Source organism: Chionomys nivalis, chromosome 3 (genome assembly GCF_950005125.1).
Source record: "Chionomys nivalis chromosome 3, mChiNiv1.1, whole genome shotgun sequence".
Taxonomy (NCBI): Eukaryota; Metazoa; Chordata; class Mammalia; order Rodentia; family Cricetidae; genus Chionomys; species Chionomys nivalis.
Window position 1 is genome coordinate 120,214,075 of NC_080088.1, and position 17,068 is coordinate 120,231,142.

Below are 17,068 nucleotides of genomic sequence, written 5' to 3' on the forward strand. Positions count from 1 at the left end.
GATACAGAGATGAACATTTGAAAAATGGAACTTTTAGTAGTGCTAGTGATAGAGCCAAGGCCTCACAAACAGTGTTGGCAAACAATTTACCACCCCCTCCCTCTTCAGCACCTGACCCCCAGCAAATAATATCTGTCTCTGTCCCTCTAATTTCTGCAGAAAAACACAGGTGACGGTTTGATTTGTATGTTTATTTGGTATGTATTTACAAATGTATGCATATGGCAAATTTAATTTTTAATCACATCATGTGTGTGTGCACTCACACACACTTGTCATGGCATGTGTGCAGTAGTCAGAGGACAACATACAGGAGAGGGCTCCTTCTTCCTACCTATTGGTCTCAGGCATTAAACTCAGGTCATCAGGTTTAGCAATTGTCTTTACCCACTGAGCTCTCTTGCCAGCCCAACATAATGTACTAAACAAATGTAGACATGCACACCTTTCTGCACCTTGGTTTTTTCTCTAAATATGTCTTAGAGAGTCTGTGTAGAGAGAGTTAGTGCAGGAGCCTTCAATCTGAAGGGCTGCACAGTAGCGATGATAAAATAGTAGTGTGTTTTACCAACCTCCCACTGAACAATGAACATTGAGGGCTCATTTTTTTTTTAACCAGTACAAATTGCAGTGCACATCATATGTGCAAGTGTTTCTTGAGAACTCTCTTAGTTCCTTTTCTTGTTTTTTTTTAAATATTTATTTATTTATTTATTTATTTATTTATTTATTTATTATATATACACAATATTCTGTCTGTGTGTCTGCCTGCAGGCCAGAAGAGGGCACCAGACCCCATTACAGATGGTTGTGAGCCACCATGTGGTTGCTGGGAATTGAACTCAGGACCTTTGGAAGAGCAGACAATGCTCTTAACCTCTGAGCCATCTCTCCAGCCCTCTTAGTTCCTTTTCTATTGCCATGACAAAATCTCATGACTGCTGGGTGGTGGTGATGTACACCTTTAATTGGGAGGTGGAGGCATGCATGCAAGTCTCTGAGTTTGAGGCCAGCCTGGTCTACAGAGTGAGTTCCAGGACAGCCAAAGCTACACAGAGAAACCCTGTTACAAAAAAACAAAAAGGAATTTACAGTTTCAGAGGGTTAGAGTCCATGACCGTCATAGCAGAGAACATGGCAGCACACAGGCAGTGGCATTGGAGATGTAGCTAAGAGCTCACATCTTAGCACATAACGAGATGCTGAGAGTTAACAGGATCTGACATGGGCTTTTGAAACCTCAATGCCCCCCAGCTCCCCTCCCCCCACCAGCACAGTAACACATCTCCAAAGCCGAGCCTCCCAATCCTTCCCAAACAATTCCATCTACTAGGAACCAAGTATTGAGATCTATGAGCCTATGGGGGACATTATCATTCAAAGCACCACACACTCATTTCAGGAATTACTAGATCAATAACACATGCTTCCTCTCTGCAAAGCTATGTAAAACTGTATTCATCAGTCATGTACCTTATGGCTTTGGAATGTGCTAGAAATCGTCTTTGGGGAACAGGTAGGATATAAATAATGAATTTAGAAAGTTCATTAGAAAAAAGCTAACTCTCAGCTTGGGAGTGAAATGTCTTGGATACCAGGGTAATTGCTAGTCTTTGGTCCCAGACCACAAGGTGCGCCTGCCATCCAGCCAGGGCTTGCCCATTTGAGGGAAGCTATCCTTAGGGAAGCAGCAGGAGGAGGACTGCTCCCCGTCTGTAGAGAAAAGCCCTGTGCTGCCTAGCTTTCCTTGGCTGGCCAGCTCTAGGCCCCACCTGCCTGGCCTGAGTTGAAGCCGACTGCCAGGCTACTGTGGGATACAGCCCTGGGAACAGCCACAGCCACACCTCTTACAGTGGCTGGCGTGTTTCAGAGCACAGAGCTGGGGGTCAAAGGGAGTCCAGGTCCCATTTAATGCAGAAATTCTCTACCTTCCTTCTTCAAACTGTTGGTACATGTAATTTTATCTTATTTTATTTTAAAAGATTTATTTACTTATTTTGTATACAATGTTTCTCCTGCCTGTACACCTCCATGCCAGAAGAGGGCACCAGATCTCATTACAGATGGTTGTGAGCCACCATGTGGTTGCTGGGAATTGAACTCAGGATGTCAGTGCTCTTAACCACTGAGCCATCTCTCCAGCCCCAAAGGCTAGCATTCTAATGAACCTGCAGACCTTTCCCTTCCCATTGCACATATTCATGTGCTTTCCAGTGCACACAAGCGGGAGGGACTGTGTGCCCTGCTGGCTTGCGCTTGTGAATCTTTGTGATGTTAGAGACTGGTGAATATAGATCAAGTACATTCCTTTTTAAGAAGGATTTTACTTATTTGTTATACACAGTGTTCTGGTCTGCATGTATGCTTGCATGCCAGAAGAAGGCAGCAAATCTCATTACAGATGATTGTTTGCCACCATGTGGTTCCTGGGAATTGAACTCAGAACCTCTGGAAAGACAGCAAGTGCTCTTAACCGCTGAGCCATCTCTCCAGCCCTCATATAACTCATTAAAGAAATGTACTTGATCGTGATCCTTGATGAGTATTACAAGATGAAGTTCAACATTTTCAACCTGGAGACTTGATCATGTTTAAGTTGGGAGTGGTTTCTCCAGTAATAAAATGTAGAACCTTTTGAAGTGAAAAAAAAAAAAAAAAAAAAAAGTACCTGATGGCCTGGAGAGATGGCTCAGAGGTTAAGGGTACTGGCTGTTCTTCTAGAGACCCTGGGTTCAATTCCCAGCAACCACATGGTGGCTGGCTCACAACTGTCTATAAAGGGATCTTATTCCCTCTTCTGGCATACAGGAATATACGCAGTTAGAGCACTCATATACATAAAACAAACAAATAAACAAGTCTTTAAGAGTTGTTGGAAAAGGAAAAACTTTGAATTCTCTTTGCATATTAAAATCTCCCTGAGCAAGGTTTGGTAAGCACCGCTGATGGACAGCATGGCATTTCTAAAGGAACAAGGCCTAACAGCCACTCCCAAACCCTGTGTCTGGCGAGATGGTTCTGTAAGACCTGCTGTAAGTTATGTCTGGAGCCTTGGATATTACACTAGTCTAACATCGGAACAGAGGTGACCAGGCCTGCATGCAGACCCAAGTTCAATCCCCAGGACCGGTTTACAAGGTGGGGGAAGAGAAGGAACTCCACAGAGTTGTCCTTTAATGTCTGCAGGCACCACACCTGTGCGCATGCACACACACATGCACACACACACACTCACACACACATGCATGCACACACACATACACACACATACACACTCACATATACATGCACACAAACGCACGCACACACACAAATACACATACCCACATGCACACACATACACACACGCACATTCACACACAGACATACACACACGTGCACATGCTTGTGCACACACAGAGAACCCTGAGGGGAGCCATTTGTGGTAGAAGAGAGCACAGCATTTCCCTCAATCTGCTTGGTACCACTGTCACCTCTGTGAAACCTTCTGTGACTTCTTGTCCCCTTGCTAAACCTCAACAGGAGTGAGTAGAATCTTTTTGCTCCTTGCCACTTAACCCAACTCCCAGGAAGGCTCACAGAATAACCTGTGAGCTTGCGTCTTCCCTGGTGAAGTGGGAGCTCCTCCGTGGAGGGTTCCAGAGAACTAACTTTCTCTCAGTCAATCATTTCTGAACAGTTTGGCAGATCCTATTACTGTCTTTGTATTTCCAGAAGTCACTTAGGCAAATGTCTTAGCCCAGTGGCTGACATAGCAGGGTCTAGCAGTAGCAATCTACATTTTAAAATTTAAATTTAGAGCCGGGCGGTGGTGGCGCACGCCTTTAATCCCAGCACTCGGGAGGCAGAGGCAGGCGGATCTCTGTGAGTTCGAGACCAGCCTGGTCTACAAGAGCTAGTTCCAGGACAGGCTCCAAAACCACAGAGAAACCTTGTCTCGAAAAACCAAAAAAAAAAAAAAATTTAAATTTAGAATTTATTTTATAGGTATGAGTGTTCACCCGCATGATCTGTACACCACTTGTGTGAGTGGGTGTCAAATCTTCTGGAATAGGAATTACAGACCTCTGTGTTGCGAACGGGCCTGTGGGTGCTGGGAATCGAACCTGAGTCCTCTGGAAGAGCAGCCGTGCTCTTAACTGCTGAGCCACCTCCAGAGACAGCAGTCTAATTGAAGTTTATCTATGCGCAGCAAGCAGTTTGAACTTACAGTCCAGTAACATTTTCTCAAAATGTCTGTCCACACTTTATATTACGGAAGTTCATTTGACTAAGAATATATTTCGCTTTTATTTTTATTTACTAACTTTTTAAGGATACAGTTAAAATATCACGGGTGACCGTAAGGACCTGACAGCGGGTAGGTTCTCAGGTCTTAGCCCAGTCCTATCACACCTGATTGGACCAAAGTTGGGCCTGGTAGCGCTCCCCGCAGGCCCCGCCCCCAGGCGCCCGGGTCCCGCCCCAGGCCCCGCCCCCGCTCTCCATAGTTACGGCGCCTTGAGAGGTGGCGGCCATCTTGGCAGTGGAGCGATGAGCGGGTCGAACCCGAAGGCTGCGACGGCGGGGCCGGCGCCTGGGCCCGGCGGACTGGTGGCTGGCAAGGAGGAGAAGAAGAAGGCGGGAGGCGGCGTTCTGAACCGGCTTAAGGCGCGGCGGCAGGCGCCCCCACACTCGGCCGACGACGGCACCGGGGCTGCGGTCACGGAGCAGGAGCTGCTGGCGCTGGACACCATCCGCCCTGAGCACGTCCTGCGCCTCAACCGGGTCACCGAGAGTGAGTGGCGGGCGTGCCGACCGCGCCCTCCGTGGGCGCCGGGCCGGAGCCGTGGCGGGCCGGGCCGTGTGGCGGCGCCCGGGGCCGCGCTTCTGTCGGCCTCTCTCCCAGACACGGCGGGCAAGGGCTTCAGAGTCCAGCCGCGTCTGGGCCTGGCCCCCTGTCCTCCCGGGACCCCAGCCCTTAGCCGGGTTCCTGTCCGCCCTGCTCACCCGTCCTCAGCTTCCGCAGTCCCCGGGGCCAGAGCCCCTACCTGCCGACTCCGCCTTTCCCCGGGCTCGGGCTGGGCTCCGGCTCCTGACAGCCCTTCCCCCACTCGGCCGGGCTGTGGTCCCCTCGGGTTGGGAGCCCAGCGGTGCCCCTTTGTGTACAGGTGGGCTTGTGCTTCCGTCAAACACGTGGCCGTCGCATTCTGGCAGACTTAAAAAGCTGTGCCACAAAAAAATGAAGTTTAAAGTTTCAGTGTATGTACTAGCTGGAATGCGGATCTTGCACTTGACATTTTTTCCTAGTGAATTTACATGTGTCAGGGTTTCAGAAGTGTGATTTTTTTTTCTTTTCTCTTTTTTGCATAAAAAGCCACCTTCCCGTCTTTTTAGCGGTGTAGGGAAGGGTGGGAAGAAATACGTGTCAGTTCTCTGATGACCTCTGTCTTTTGGAAACTGCCCGGGCCTGACACCCTTTTCCTTGCTATTATTTTCCCCCAGGAGTTTGCAGACACCTGGTTAGCTTTGACTTACACACACACACACACACACACACACACACACACCGCCCTTGAGACTTCTTAACCCCTCTTCCCTGAGGCATGCCAGAGTGTCCTGGATCTCTGCACTCAGCCCCAGGGCTGTGAGGTGTATGTTGTCCAGCTTGGTGGTAATAGCTCTGGTGACTGGGAAAAGGGAGTTTGAGGGAAAGTGGCTACTACTGGTTCAGCCTGTGCAAAAGGAAACCCGCTTCTCCTAAAATAGTTTTGACTGGATTTTGGATGTTTTGATGGCCCAGTTTCCCAACACCAGGTTGGGACTCTTGTTTGCCTGCCTGGATGCAACTGTAGATAGTTGGAACAGTGAAAAGCCGTCTCTGTTCTCGGTTTTCATTTGAGGATTTGAAAGTACAGAAACGGTTAGCACCAGACCCTAACATCCTGTTGGCCTTGAGGGCTCCTGACATCAAGGGTGAGTTAGCACGCCAAATGCCTGGCCCAATAGACTTACTAACAGCACTCAGGCCTCCTCTGAAGGCTTTGCCCAACTCTACAAGTTCTTAGAGGAAGCCATTGACAGAGCTTAGTGACCTTTGGGTTTTGTCTGTTCTTCTGTTCTGTGAGTTATCTATTGAGCGCCTCCTAAAGACTCAGAACCCACGCCACAGTGGAGTTACGATAGCTCCCAAGTTTGCCATCTCATGACCCGCTTGTCAAGCATGAAGCAACCACACAAGCAAGCATGCTCAGATAGTGCAGAAGGAGCTGGAGAAGATGCCGTGGGGATCATCAGACAAGGCAGCAGCACTCTGTGATGTGCAGTTTTGGCTAGCTGGTCGGCTTGTTGGTGCTGGTTTGGCATTTTCTCTTGCTGCCCTGAGAATGTATGCATGCTTTTGTGAAGCCCACAAACTAAGCATGGCTTTAACCTTTTAAGTGGTTGAAGTAGGTGTTAACTCTTGTTACGTGTGGTTATCAAACTTGGCTTCCATGTGCACCAATAGTTTCCTTTTGTAGTGTTGCTCATTCAATTCCTGTCCATAGGCCTTTGGGTTACAGTGAGAGTTGACTAGTTAAGTCACATTGTATGGCTGAGTTATTTGTAACCTGGCCTTTTCTAGAAAAGTTTGTTGATCTGTTTTCTGATACAGTTGGCAACCCACCCCTATATTACTTATTTGTCAGTATATGTTAAATGTTTTTTAATAATCTTTTTTCTTTGGCAACTTCATACATGAATATGATGTGTCTCTGAGCCATCTTGCTCTGCCTCTTCCCGTTTCGTTCTTGAAGTTTCTAATTTTGATAATACAAGAGAATGTTTGGCGGGGGACTGGCTAAGAGTACTGACTGCTCACGGAGGCCCTGGGCTTAATTACCAGCACCCACACGATGGCTCACAACTGCATATAACTCCAGTCCTAGGCCATCTTCTGACCTCTGCAGACACTGTGTCCATCTGATACACCCATACACATTGTGGTGGTTTAAATAAGAATGGCTTCCATAGGCTCATGTATTTGAATGCTTCGTCACTAGGGAGTGGCACTGTTTGAAGGATTAGAAGAATTGGGAGGGGTGGTCTTGTTGGCAGAAGCGTGTCACTGGGGTGGCCCAGCATTTCTCTGCGGCCCACACATCAGGATGTAGCGCTCAGCTATTGCTCTGGTGCCAGGGTGCTGCCATGCTCTTACCGTGGAGGGAGCTAAGCCTCTGAAACTGTAAGCCAGCTCCTGGATAAATGATTGTTTTCATTAGAGTTGCCTTGGTCATGATGTCTCTTCACAGCAATAGAACAGTGACTAAGACATATAAGTAAGAATAAAAGTTAAGCAAATTTTAAAAGAGAGTGTTTGGACATTGAGAGATGTCTTAGTGGTTGAGAGCTCTTAACCAGGGGACTTGGGCTTAGTTCCCTATCAGAATGCATTTGGCACCTTACAGCTGCCTGTAACTATGATTGCAGGGGATCTGACGCCCTCCTCTGACCTACCCCAACACTGCACAGTTGTGCTTACATCATACATAGAAAATAAAAATAAATCTTGAAAAATAAAAAGCAAAAAGAGAATGTTTGGGGGAACATTCTCAGTGAATTACATCAGAGAAGAAAGAACACATTTGCTTCACAACCAGGGAATGAAATGGGTGGTAATCTTGGAAGATCACTTAATAGCACTGCTCTCTCCTTCAGATTACCTGTGCAAACCTGAAGACAATGTCTACAGTATTGACTTTACCCGCTTCAAAATTCGAGATTTGGAGACAGGGACGGTGCTCTTTGAGATTGCCAAGCCTTGCATCTCAGGTAGGCCTGGGTATTGTTGGAGTCGCCCACCTGGGGAAGGGAAGGTCTTTAGAAAGGCCAATGTTTGTGTGCCAACACATGTGTTCTGGACCCCACTGTTTCCTGATACCATGACTGAGATCACTTCCTGTGGCCTCTCCTGCCTGTTGCAATAGTTTGGAACTTTGTTAAAAGGCTGATTTTGTTGTTGTTTTAATTTTTATTTATTTTTGGTATGTCTTTATAAGTGTGTGGCTACATGTGTCAGTGTGTATACATGGAGGTCAGAGAACAACTTTTCTCTGTCTTTACAATTATGTGGTTTCCAGGAGTTGGATTCAGGGTGCCAGGTTTGCATGGCAAGCTCCTTTACACCTGAGCTATCTGACTGGCTAGTTTTTGTTTTTTGTTTTTTGTTTTTTGTTTTTTGTTTTTTTTTTTTTTTGTTGTTTTTTTTTTGTTTTTTTCGAGACAGGGTTTCTCTGTGGTTTTGGAGCCTGTCCTGGAACTAGCTCTGTAGATCAGGCTGGTCTCGAACTCACAGAGATCCGCCTGCCTCTGCCTCCCGAGTGCTGGGATTAAAGGCGTGCGCCACCACCGCCCGGCTGTCTAGTTTTTGTTTTTGAGGACAGGTTCATATGTAGTCCAGGTTGGCCCAGAACTTGCTCTGTAGCTGAGGGTACTTTGAGCTCCTGACATGCACCCTGCCAGTGTGTACTAGGGTTACAGGCTCATGTCATCACAGCCAGCACAGGAAGCTGACATTTATAGTGTGGTGGCACTGTCCAGTTTCTTCAGCCCATTGCCTTTTCATGACACTCTGAGTGGCTCAGCCACTTTTTATTGAGACCCAGAATTTACATGTGACATCCCTAAGATCCTTGTTGAATGACTCACACTGCCTGCAGCGGCGGAATCAATCCCTGCAGCCAGATGGCACTGAGGAGAGCCCCTCTCCCGAGTCTTGCAGCCTTACTCAGGAGCTCGCTTGCCTTTAATACTGCTTTAGACTTCCTACCAAGTCCTAGCTTAGCAGTTTTTGGGCTTTTTGTTTTGTTTTTGAGACAGGGTTTCTCTGTATAACAGTCCTGGCTGTCCTGGAACTTGCTTTGTAGACCAAGCTGACTTTAAACTCACAGAGATCCACCTGCCTCTGCCTCCCAAGTGTTGGGATTAAAGGTGTGCGCCACCATCACCTGGCCTCTGGCTTAGCAGTTTTGTTCTGTTTTTCATTTTTCTTCTGAAGGTTTAAAAAGAATTTATGTGTCCATGGGGGTTTGTGCACTTGAGTACAGTTCTTCTGGAGGTCAGAAGAGGGTGTTGGAGCCCCTGGAACTGTAGCTACAGGCAGCTGTGAGTTGCAGACAGAGTTGCTGGGAGCTGAACTTGAGTCCTCTGCAAGAACACTAACTACTGAGCCAGCATGCCAGCCCCATGGTGGTTTTTGTTTGTTTGTTTTTGTTTTTGCTTTGTTTTGTTTTCTAAAATAAAAGATTATTCTTAAGTATACAACAGACTCCAAGACAGCATTCCTCTCTGGCTATGGGTAACAAAAGATGAGTCCAAGAATCCAGTGACCTTGGGGGCTGGAGAGATGGCTCAGTGGTTAAGAGCATTGCCTGCTCTTCCAAAGGTCCTGAGTTCAATTCCCAGCAACCACATGGTGGCTCACAACCATCTGTAATGAGGTCTGGTGTCCTCTTCTGGCTTGCAGACATACACACAGACAGAATATTGTATAAATAAAAAATAAAGTATTTAAAAAAAAAAAAAAAGAACCCAGTGACCATGCTCTTTGGTACAAGAACCGCTTTTTTAACTTTTGCTCTGTTTGTTTTTATTGTTTGGTTTTGTTTTGAGACATAATCTCATGTAGCTAGAGCTAGCCTCAAATTCACTGTTTAAGTGAAGATGGCCTTGAGCCGTGCTGAGATTATAGTGGAGGCTTCTGTTCTGGCTTAGTTTTTATTGTTTCTGTGTGTGAGAATGGTGTGTGCACGTGTGTGGTGGACAGAAATAAATAGGTCAGAGAACTGGTTCACTCCTCCCACCGTGTGGGTCACAGGGCTGGAACTTAGGTCTCCAAATACTTTGCTGGCTAACAGACATCTCCTTGACCCCTCTACTGTGATCTCTAATGAAACTTATTTTGCAGAGTTCTCATTTACTCAGCATAAACCTGCAGCTCTGGGAAGGTAGGCCTTGGGATCTCAGAGAAATCAAGAAGACTTTCCTGAGCTGGGGCTGTCTCTCAGGAGCAGAGTACTTGGTCAGCAGAAGGCCCCAGCTTCAGGTCTCCAGCACTGAGACAGACAGACAGACAGACTGTTCTAACAAAGTCTTAGGTTGATTACTGAGCCCTGGCTCAGCCTTGCCTTGTGTTTCTGCCATTATATTCCAGTCCTGACTGGGATACTAAAGCCTCCGAAAACCTGCAGCAGGTGCTGCAAGGTGTCTGGTCTCCATCCTTCCCAGTTCTGCTTTTTTTTTTTTTTTTTTTGTTTTTTGTTTTTTGTTTTTCGAGACAGGGTTTCTCTGTGGCTTTGGAGCCTGTCCTGGAACTAGCTCTTGTAGACCAGGCTGGTCTCGAACTCACAGAGATCCGCCTGCCTCTGCCTCCCGAGTGCTGGGATTAAAGGTGTGCGCCACCACCGCCCGGCTTCTTTGGGTTCTTAATTTTGTTAACTATGTTAGGCACGACAGCCTTTTGGACTCGTTTCCTTGTCCATGAAATAGAAACAAATGGCTTCACCCTGCAGAGCCACTGTGAGGCCTGGTGTGGCTGGTGTGTGGCAGAAGGGTTGTGGTAGCTGGTGGGCCCTGTGTATGGTGGATGCTAAGGCAAGGCCCTGTGTCTTTCAGAGCAAGAGCAGGATGCCGAGGAGGAGAGTGTCGACGTGGATATCAGTGTAGGGCGTTTCGTTCGCTATCAGTTCACACCAGCCTTTCTCCGCCTCCGGACAGTTGGTGCCACGTGAGTGCTATTATTTTATGAGGGCAGAACATTGTGCTTGTTCTTGGGAAGGAATGTGTTCAGTGGGCTTGAGTTGGCTTCAGAGGAAGGAGGAAGCAAAGTCAGGCTAATAGCGATTTGTTTTACAGGGTAGAGTTTACAGTGGGGGACAGACCTGTGACAAACTTCCGGATGATTGAACGGCACTACTTCCGGGAGCGTTTGCTGAAAAACTTTGACTTTGATTTTGGCTTCTGCATCCCCAGCAGTAGAAACACGTGCGAACACATCTATGAGTTCCCGCAGCTCTCTGAGGATGTCAGTATGTATCTTTCACTCTGTTCAGTGCTGGAGACTGAGTCTGCCTTGAGACCCATCTGGTCTAGTGTCCTCCTTTGCAGGAGAGGAAAGTGGTGGCTTGGTGTCATCTGACCTCACTCTTGTGTTTCCTGCTCTGACTGCTCCCGTGGGACTCAGGCCCCCCGGGCCCTGAGTAGATAGGACAGCCACTTGCTGCTCTCCTCACAGCCCCACTGTGTCCTGCTCACTTCCTCTGTGCCTTTCGGCACTGATGCAGTATGACCTTTCCCCTCAAAGTCTCCGTCCTTAAAGACTGCATACTCTGGGGTGGCCACTCTACTCGCAGGGCAACACTACCAGAGAAGAGTTTGCTGAGATGTGGGCGGGGCTTTGTAACATCTCACTCTGGCTTGAGTGGCCTAGAATATGCAGATACTTGCAAGGGTAGATTAACCTGTGAAACCAGGTAGACCGAAGAGTTTGGGGGTCAGTCTGAATGTAAACCAGATAGACCGAAGAGTTTGGGGGTCAGTCTGAATGTAAACCAAATTGCTTTGGCATGGATGAGCTCAGAGAACCTTTTAGACTGCGCTGCCTTTTCCCGGGGCACTGGAGACAGCACGTACCTGTTAAATCAGAACTGACAAGAGGCGACTGTAATTGCATTTACCTTCCCCTGTGGAAGAGGTCAAAGAGAATCAAGCGGACAGACAGAGGCTTTAGTTCTAGGCCTCTGTCTGGATCCCACAGGTTCATAAATATCAGAGCCCTCTCCAGAGAGCGGCCTCCCCAGTATTCCTCTGGATGCATACCTTTGACTTTCGGGGGTCCCCAGAAGAAATAGGAGGCTTGAGAGATGAACAAGAGCACTGGCTACTCTTCCAGAGGCCCAGTGCCTACAAGGTGTCAGCTCATTCGTCTCTTTAACTCCACTTCCAGGTATCTGGTGCCCTCTTCCGGCCTCTGAAAGTATAGCACCCATGTGGTACAAACATATGAAGCCAAAACAACCACCTATACACATAAAATAAATAAATTTTTAAAATTAAAAAAAAAAAAAGTAGTTTAGGCATGGTGATGCCTCCCCTTACCCCCAGCACTTGGGATGACAGAAGCAGGGTAGATCTCCGAGTTCAAGGCCAGATAGCGGCACAGTGTGATCCTGTCTCCACAAACAAAAGAACCCAGAGAAGCCAGTATAGAGAGGCCCGACCAGGGCTTTCTGCTGGAACGTCTAGAGGTGGGCAGCAGGCCAGAGCACCAAGGGATACTGGCAGGAAGACTCAGGCTAGGGATGCTAAAGAGTTGATGCATCCTGTATTGTAGTGGACCTCGGGTTCCATCTGGAGCCCTCCTGTCTCCCTGGCTTCTTTTGTTTACCTCATTATCTTCACAGAACAGTCAAGCTTTCCAAAGTGCTACTTTGTCAATTTTGGAGGGATGCTGAGTTTTTTTATACCTAGTTGTGGGACACATTCACATTCCCTGCTTCTTCTTCCCTTCCCCTGACTTGCAGTTCGTCTGATGATTGAAAACCCATATGAGACGCGGTCGGACAGCTTCTACTTTGTCGACAACAAGCTGATAATGCACAACAAGGCTGACTATGCCTATAACGGAGGCCAGTAACCACCACAGGAGTGGACAGGGACGGTCCTTTGCTGCCACCACGAGGCACATGGGGGAATTGCAGCTACTGCTTGTCAACACCCTTTGAACCTGGTCCAGGAAGCTGCAACTGGGGTGGTGGCTTGTGCTCCAAGGAAGTGCCGGCCAGCAGTTTCTTGTATGTTTTCCCCTGCCCCCTAGTTTGCAGAGGTATTATAGTGAAGTAAAAGATTAGGATAAGGTTCCTGGGATCCAGATAAAAGTGTTTATTTCTGTGTAGTCTTTGCTATGCACTGGTTGTCCCGACAAGCCCGACTATCCAGGCACAGCTGTGTTAGTGAGAAGGCTTAGGCAGAGCCAACCTGCAGCTTTCTGGGTGCTGTGGGCAGCTGAAAGAGCTTGTTTCCTCCTCCCCACGGTATTGCATTGGAGCAGTCTGCCCTCAGCCTACACAGTCTGAAGCTGACTGGAAGAGACTTATAGCGAGGGAGGGCAGAGACCAGGGCTGAGGCACTGGGTTGGAGGTGATGCCAGACTGAAAGACAAGGTTTTGAGGACCCACAGCCAGTCCTGGGGGAGACCATGGTGGTGCCTGTCTTTCCTTACTCTGGAGGCTGGCCACATGAGCCTGCTCTGCCCCCTGGCCATGACTTTTCCTGCAGTAGACCACGTCAGTTTTGTTCACGGAACATAGTGTCTCTTGATTTCAGTGCAGGGCGGTCGTGCTCTGGGCTCTTTGTTCTCAGACTTCTTTGGGGAGTTCTCACACAGTGTTGGTGTGCTAGCACCTGCGATACGGTGGATCTCTGCTAACATGGATTGGCTCCCAGGCTAAGCTGGCTCATGGTGGGAAAGGCATGGTTGCAGCCCGGCTGGTGCTTTAGAGAAACATTACTGCTTAGGAGTGTTTTCCTGCCTGCCTTTCTACTGAAGTTGTTCTGGAGCCATCTGGCGGATGGTCTTGAGTAGTGCGTATTCTGATGCCTGCTTCAGGCTGCTGGGTGTCTGAGTATTGGAAAGGGCAGCGTAGGCTGAGGCTGCCTGCCAGAGCACTGTGTTCTTAGCTTCCTGCACTTGTCATGGGCGTAAGGTGACCTCAGGTCCTTTCTGACTCGCACCTCTTTGGCTCCCCAGGTTGGAGCTTTAGGACTGTGCTGTGGCTCAGGTCCATCAGCATTGGCGGAAGTGTCAGTAGTAAGGAGCAGAGGTACAGAAATGTCCCTGAGCTATGACATCACCTGTGATGAGAGCAGGCTCCCAGAGTGCTCTCTGAGAAGAAGGGCACACTTCGCCCAGTGTGTCTCTGTATTTGGCTTCTAGAGCATTAGTAGCCTTGGATTTTGGTCCTGTGTTTTACATCTGGCCAGCAACTAACATGCCATGTACTGAAAGTTTCCAGAATGAGGAAGTCATTTACCCTCCATGCTGCACTGGGTTCACCCCCTGAGATGGGAGAGCCCGGGTGCCCTCTGGGCGGGCACCTCCTACCATTCTAGAATCTCAGAGCTGGAGTCCTCCAGATCCAGGTGCCTTAGTGCCTCTGCCCATGCACTGCAGGGGAGCTGCTATCCATCTTTCTCTCCTACCCGCGTGCAGACATGAGCGGTCTCTGTACCTTTCCCTAGGTGGCCCCTCTGATGCTCTTGACAAGGTTCCTCCTGGCTCTGTTACAGTCTGATGAGGAGAGATTTGGTTTCCAGTGTTTAACTAAACACTACCTAGGATGAGCTCCCTGGAGCTGCATGTTGTGTGCTCAGTGGAGCCCAGCCTGGGCTGTTCCTGTATTCTGGCACACTGTTTCTTGCCTGTAGTTCTTGCTTTTGCTTGAAGGGCCCCAGAGGATGGAGGAGCTGGGCACACTGGCTTGAACAGGACTGCATCCCCCTTCCAGTTAGTCCTGGTCACATTGAAGACCACACTGAGGCCAGGGCTTGGTCGTTGTTGGCAGGATGAACTGGTCTTCCATTGCTGCTGAAGGCCAGTGGTCTGTATCTGGCTTCTTAGGGAAGTGTCTTGCTGTTTTCAATGAGTTTGAAATTTTGCCTTTTGTATCTGACCTATGTGAACTGGAATTCATACTTTGTAGTAATGCGCAGAAGCCGAGTCAGAAGTCACGTTGTTCAGGAATCCAGCCATCCATAGTGGCTTCCTGGGATGCAGCAGGAGGGAAACAGGACTCCAGTGTGAGGAGGCCGAGTCCTGTGTCAAGAGCGGGAGTCTGAGCAGAAGGCAGCTCCTAGGAGGACCTCACCCCAGCAACCAGGCAGAACCCTTCCTTTCTGCTATGAGGCAGGACATTGCTTGTTCTCCGTCCCTGTCCTCTGCCTTGGGGCTAAGCTGCCCTCGATCTGCTTTTATTTTGTTCTAAACCATAAGCATAGGAGTAAAGCTGGCCAGTACCTGAGGCTGAGATCAACTGCTGTCTCCAGTTAGCTCTGCGCTGTCTTGCACAGACTTTCTGAAGCTTCTCCAGGCCTTGGGTATTTCCTGTTACAGCATCTGGGACTGACCATAGACTCAGATTCTGAAAATGTCCACATTCCATGCCCAGAGCATCATAGCTACCGGGGGGGGGGGGGGTGAGGGGTGCCCCCACCTTGTTTCACAGAGGATCATGTGATGTCATCAGAGTTGTGAAAGTCTGTTTTCTCTGTAAATCTGTTTCTCACAGAATGTGAGAAACACCTCTGTCCTCCTTCCCCTTCACCCAAGATCCTCATTCCAGAACAAACCAAGTGACTTTATTTGTATAAGATGTTATTTTACCATAAGAGACAGTAATAAAGATTTTCACAGTATGTCTGCTCTGTCTTGCCTCCTGATTGGGCCGTAGCAGTGGTGGCTTCCAGTTTCTTTCTTCAGCTCTTGCATTTCTGTTGTCTTTAGTGCCCCTCCCTCCTTTCTAATTGAAGAACAGAATTAGGCTTCACCACATTTTTCTGCTAGATGTTTTACTCAGGGACTTTGAGCAGAACATTTACCTGATGGGATGAAAGGTGGGGGATGGAGGGTGGAGGGATGGGGGCTGGAGGATCAGGATGGGGGATGGAGGGATGGGTGCTGGCTGCTCTCCCAGAGGACCTGGTTTCCATACTCACCATCGTCCTTAACTCCTGTTCCGGGGACTTTGACGCCACCTTCTAAGGGCACTGGGCACACATGTGACACACATATACAGGGAAAGCACCCACACGCACCCATACAAGATTTTTTTTTAAAGCCTAAGTTCTTGGTTTTTCTTCAGGTTTTGGTGGTACTGGGGATCAAACCTGGTGCTTTGTGTACACTGCTGAGCTGGGTCCAGCCCTGAAGGTAGGGTTAGTAAAGTGTAAGTGACAGTAAAATGACCTCATTTACACGAGTGCCCTTCTGAGCTCAATGTGGTGTTGCCACGCCTTGACTCCAGCCCTGGGGGCGCGGGGGCAGAGACAGGTGGATCTCTGAGGTCAGCTGAGTTTACTGTCGCGTTCCAGGCCAGCCAAGGCAACATAATCAGACACGTTCTCAAAAACAAAACAGAAGTCCAGTATGGGGCTGCAGAGATGTGCTCACTGCTCTTACTGAGGAGTCAGACCTGGATTTGCTTCCCCGCGCCCACCGCAGGTTTCTTCAACCACCTGGAACTCCACTTGCAGGGGATCTGACAGCCTCTGGCCACACAGGTACTTGGATACACACAGGACACACGAATTCATGAAGACACACATATATGCATTAATTACATTCTTTAAAAAATAAGTACAAAGGCCGGGCGGTGGCACATGCCTTTAATCCCAGCACTCGGGAGGCAGAGGCAGGCGGATCTCTGTGAGTTCGAGACCAGCCTGGTCTACAAGAGCTAGTTCCAGGACAGGCTCCAAAACCACAGAGAAACCCTGTCTCGAAAAATCCAAAAAAAATATAAATAAATAAATAAGTACAAAGTCCAGAGGTGGAGGTGCATGCTTTTAATCCCAGAGCTTGGGAGGCAGAGGCAGGCGGATCTCTGTGAGTTCAAGGCCGGCCTAGTCTACAGAGAGTTCAAGAACAGCCAGGGCTTCACAGAGAAATCTCAAAAATAAACAAAATAACAAAATGAGAGCATGTTAGAGCCAGGAATTGGAAGTACTTATCTGTAACACCAGCAGCCAGTTCAAAGGCCACCTGGGTACATAGCAAGGTCCTGTCTTAGAAAATAATCGAATTCAAAAGTACAGTTTGGTCTGGGTATATAGCTCAGTAATACAGTGCTTGACCTGGATTCAAGCCCCATCAAGGAAGAAAAAAGAACCCAAACAAATAAAAATCCAGACATTTTGACACACATACGTACACAACCTTATCCCCACCACAGCCACTGTGCAGAACATGACATCACCCGCTCTGAACATCCCTTGGCTCCTATGGGTTTATAACCAGTTCTTCCCTTGCCCTGGTCCTCCTGACAATCTAATTCTA

General features: G+C 48.3%; 1 protein-coding gene across 1 annotated transcript; it reads left to right on the forward strand.

Annotated features, from left to right (window-relative positions):
• The first annotated feature begins 4,507 nt into the window (after nt 1-4,507).
• On the forward strand, nt 4,508-15,421 carry Unc119b (unc-119 lipid binding chaperone B). Its single transcript, XM_057763895.1, has 5 exons — nt 4,508-4,777; nt 7,678-7,791; nt 10,633-10,744; nt 10,873-11,045; nt 12,540-15,421. Exons 1-5 carry the CDS (start codon nt 4,534-4,536, stop codon nt 12,650-12,652), a joined length of 756 nt encoding a protein of 251 aa, XP_057619878.1. The 5' UTR covers nt 4,508-4,533; the 3' UTR covers nt 12,653-15,421.
• Nucleotides 15,422-17,068: the final 1,647 nt, after the last annotated feature.

Coding starts and splice junctions, on each gene's coding strand:
- Unc119b (XM_057763895.1), top strand. CDS start 4,534: ATGAGCGGGTCGAACCCGAAGGCTGCGACGGCGGGGCCGGCGCCTGGG. Junction 10,745..10,872: donor CTCCGGACAGTTGGTGCCAC/GTGAGTGCTATT, acceptor TTTGTTTTACAG/GGTAGAGTTTACAGTGGGGG. Junction 11,046..12,539: donor GCAGCTCTCTGAGGATGTCA/GTATGTATCTTT, acceptor CCTGACTTGCAG/TTCGTCTGATGATTGAAAAC.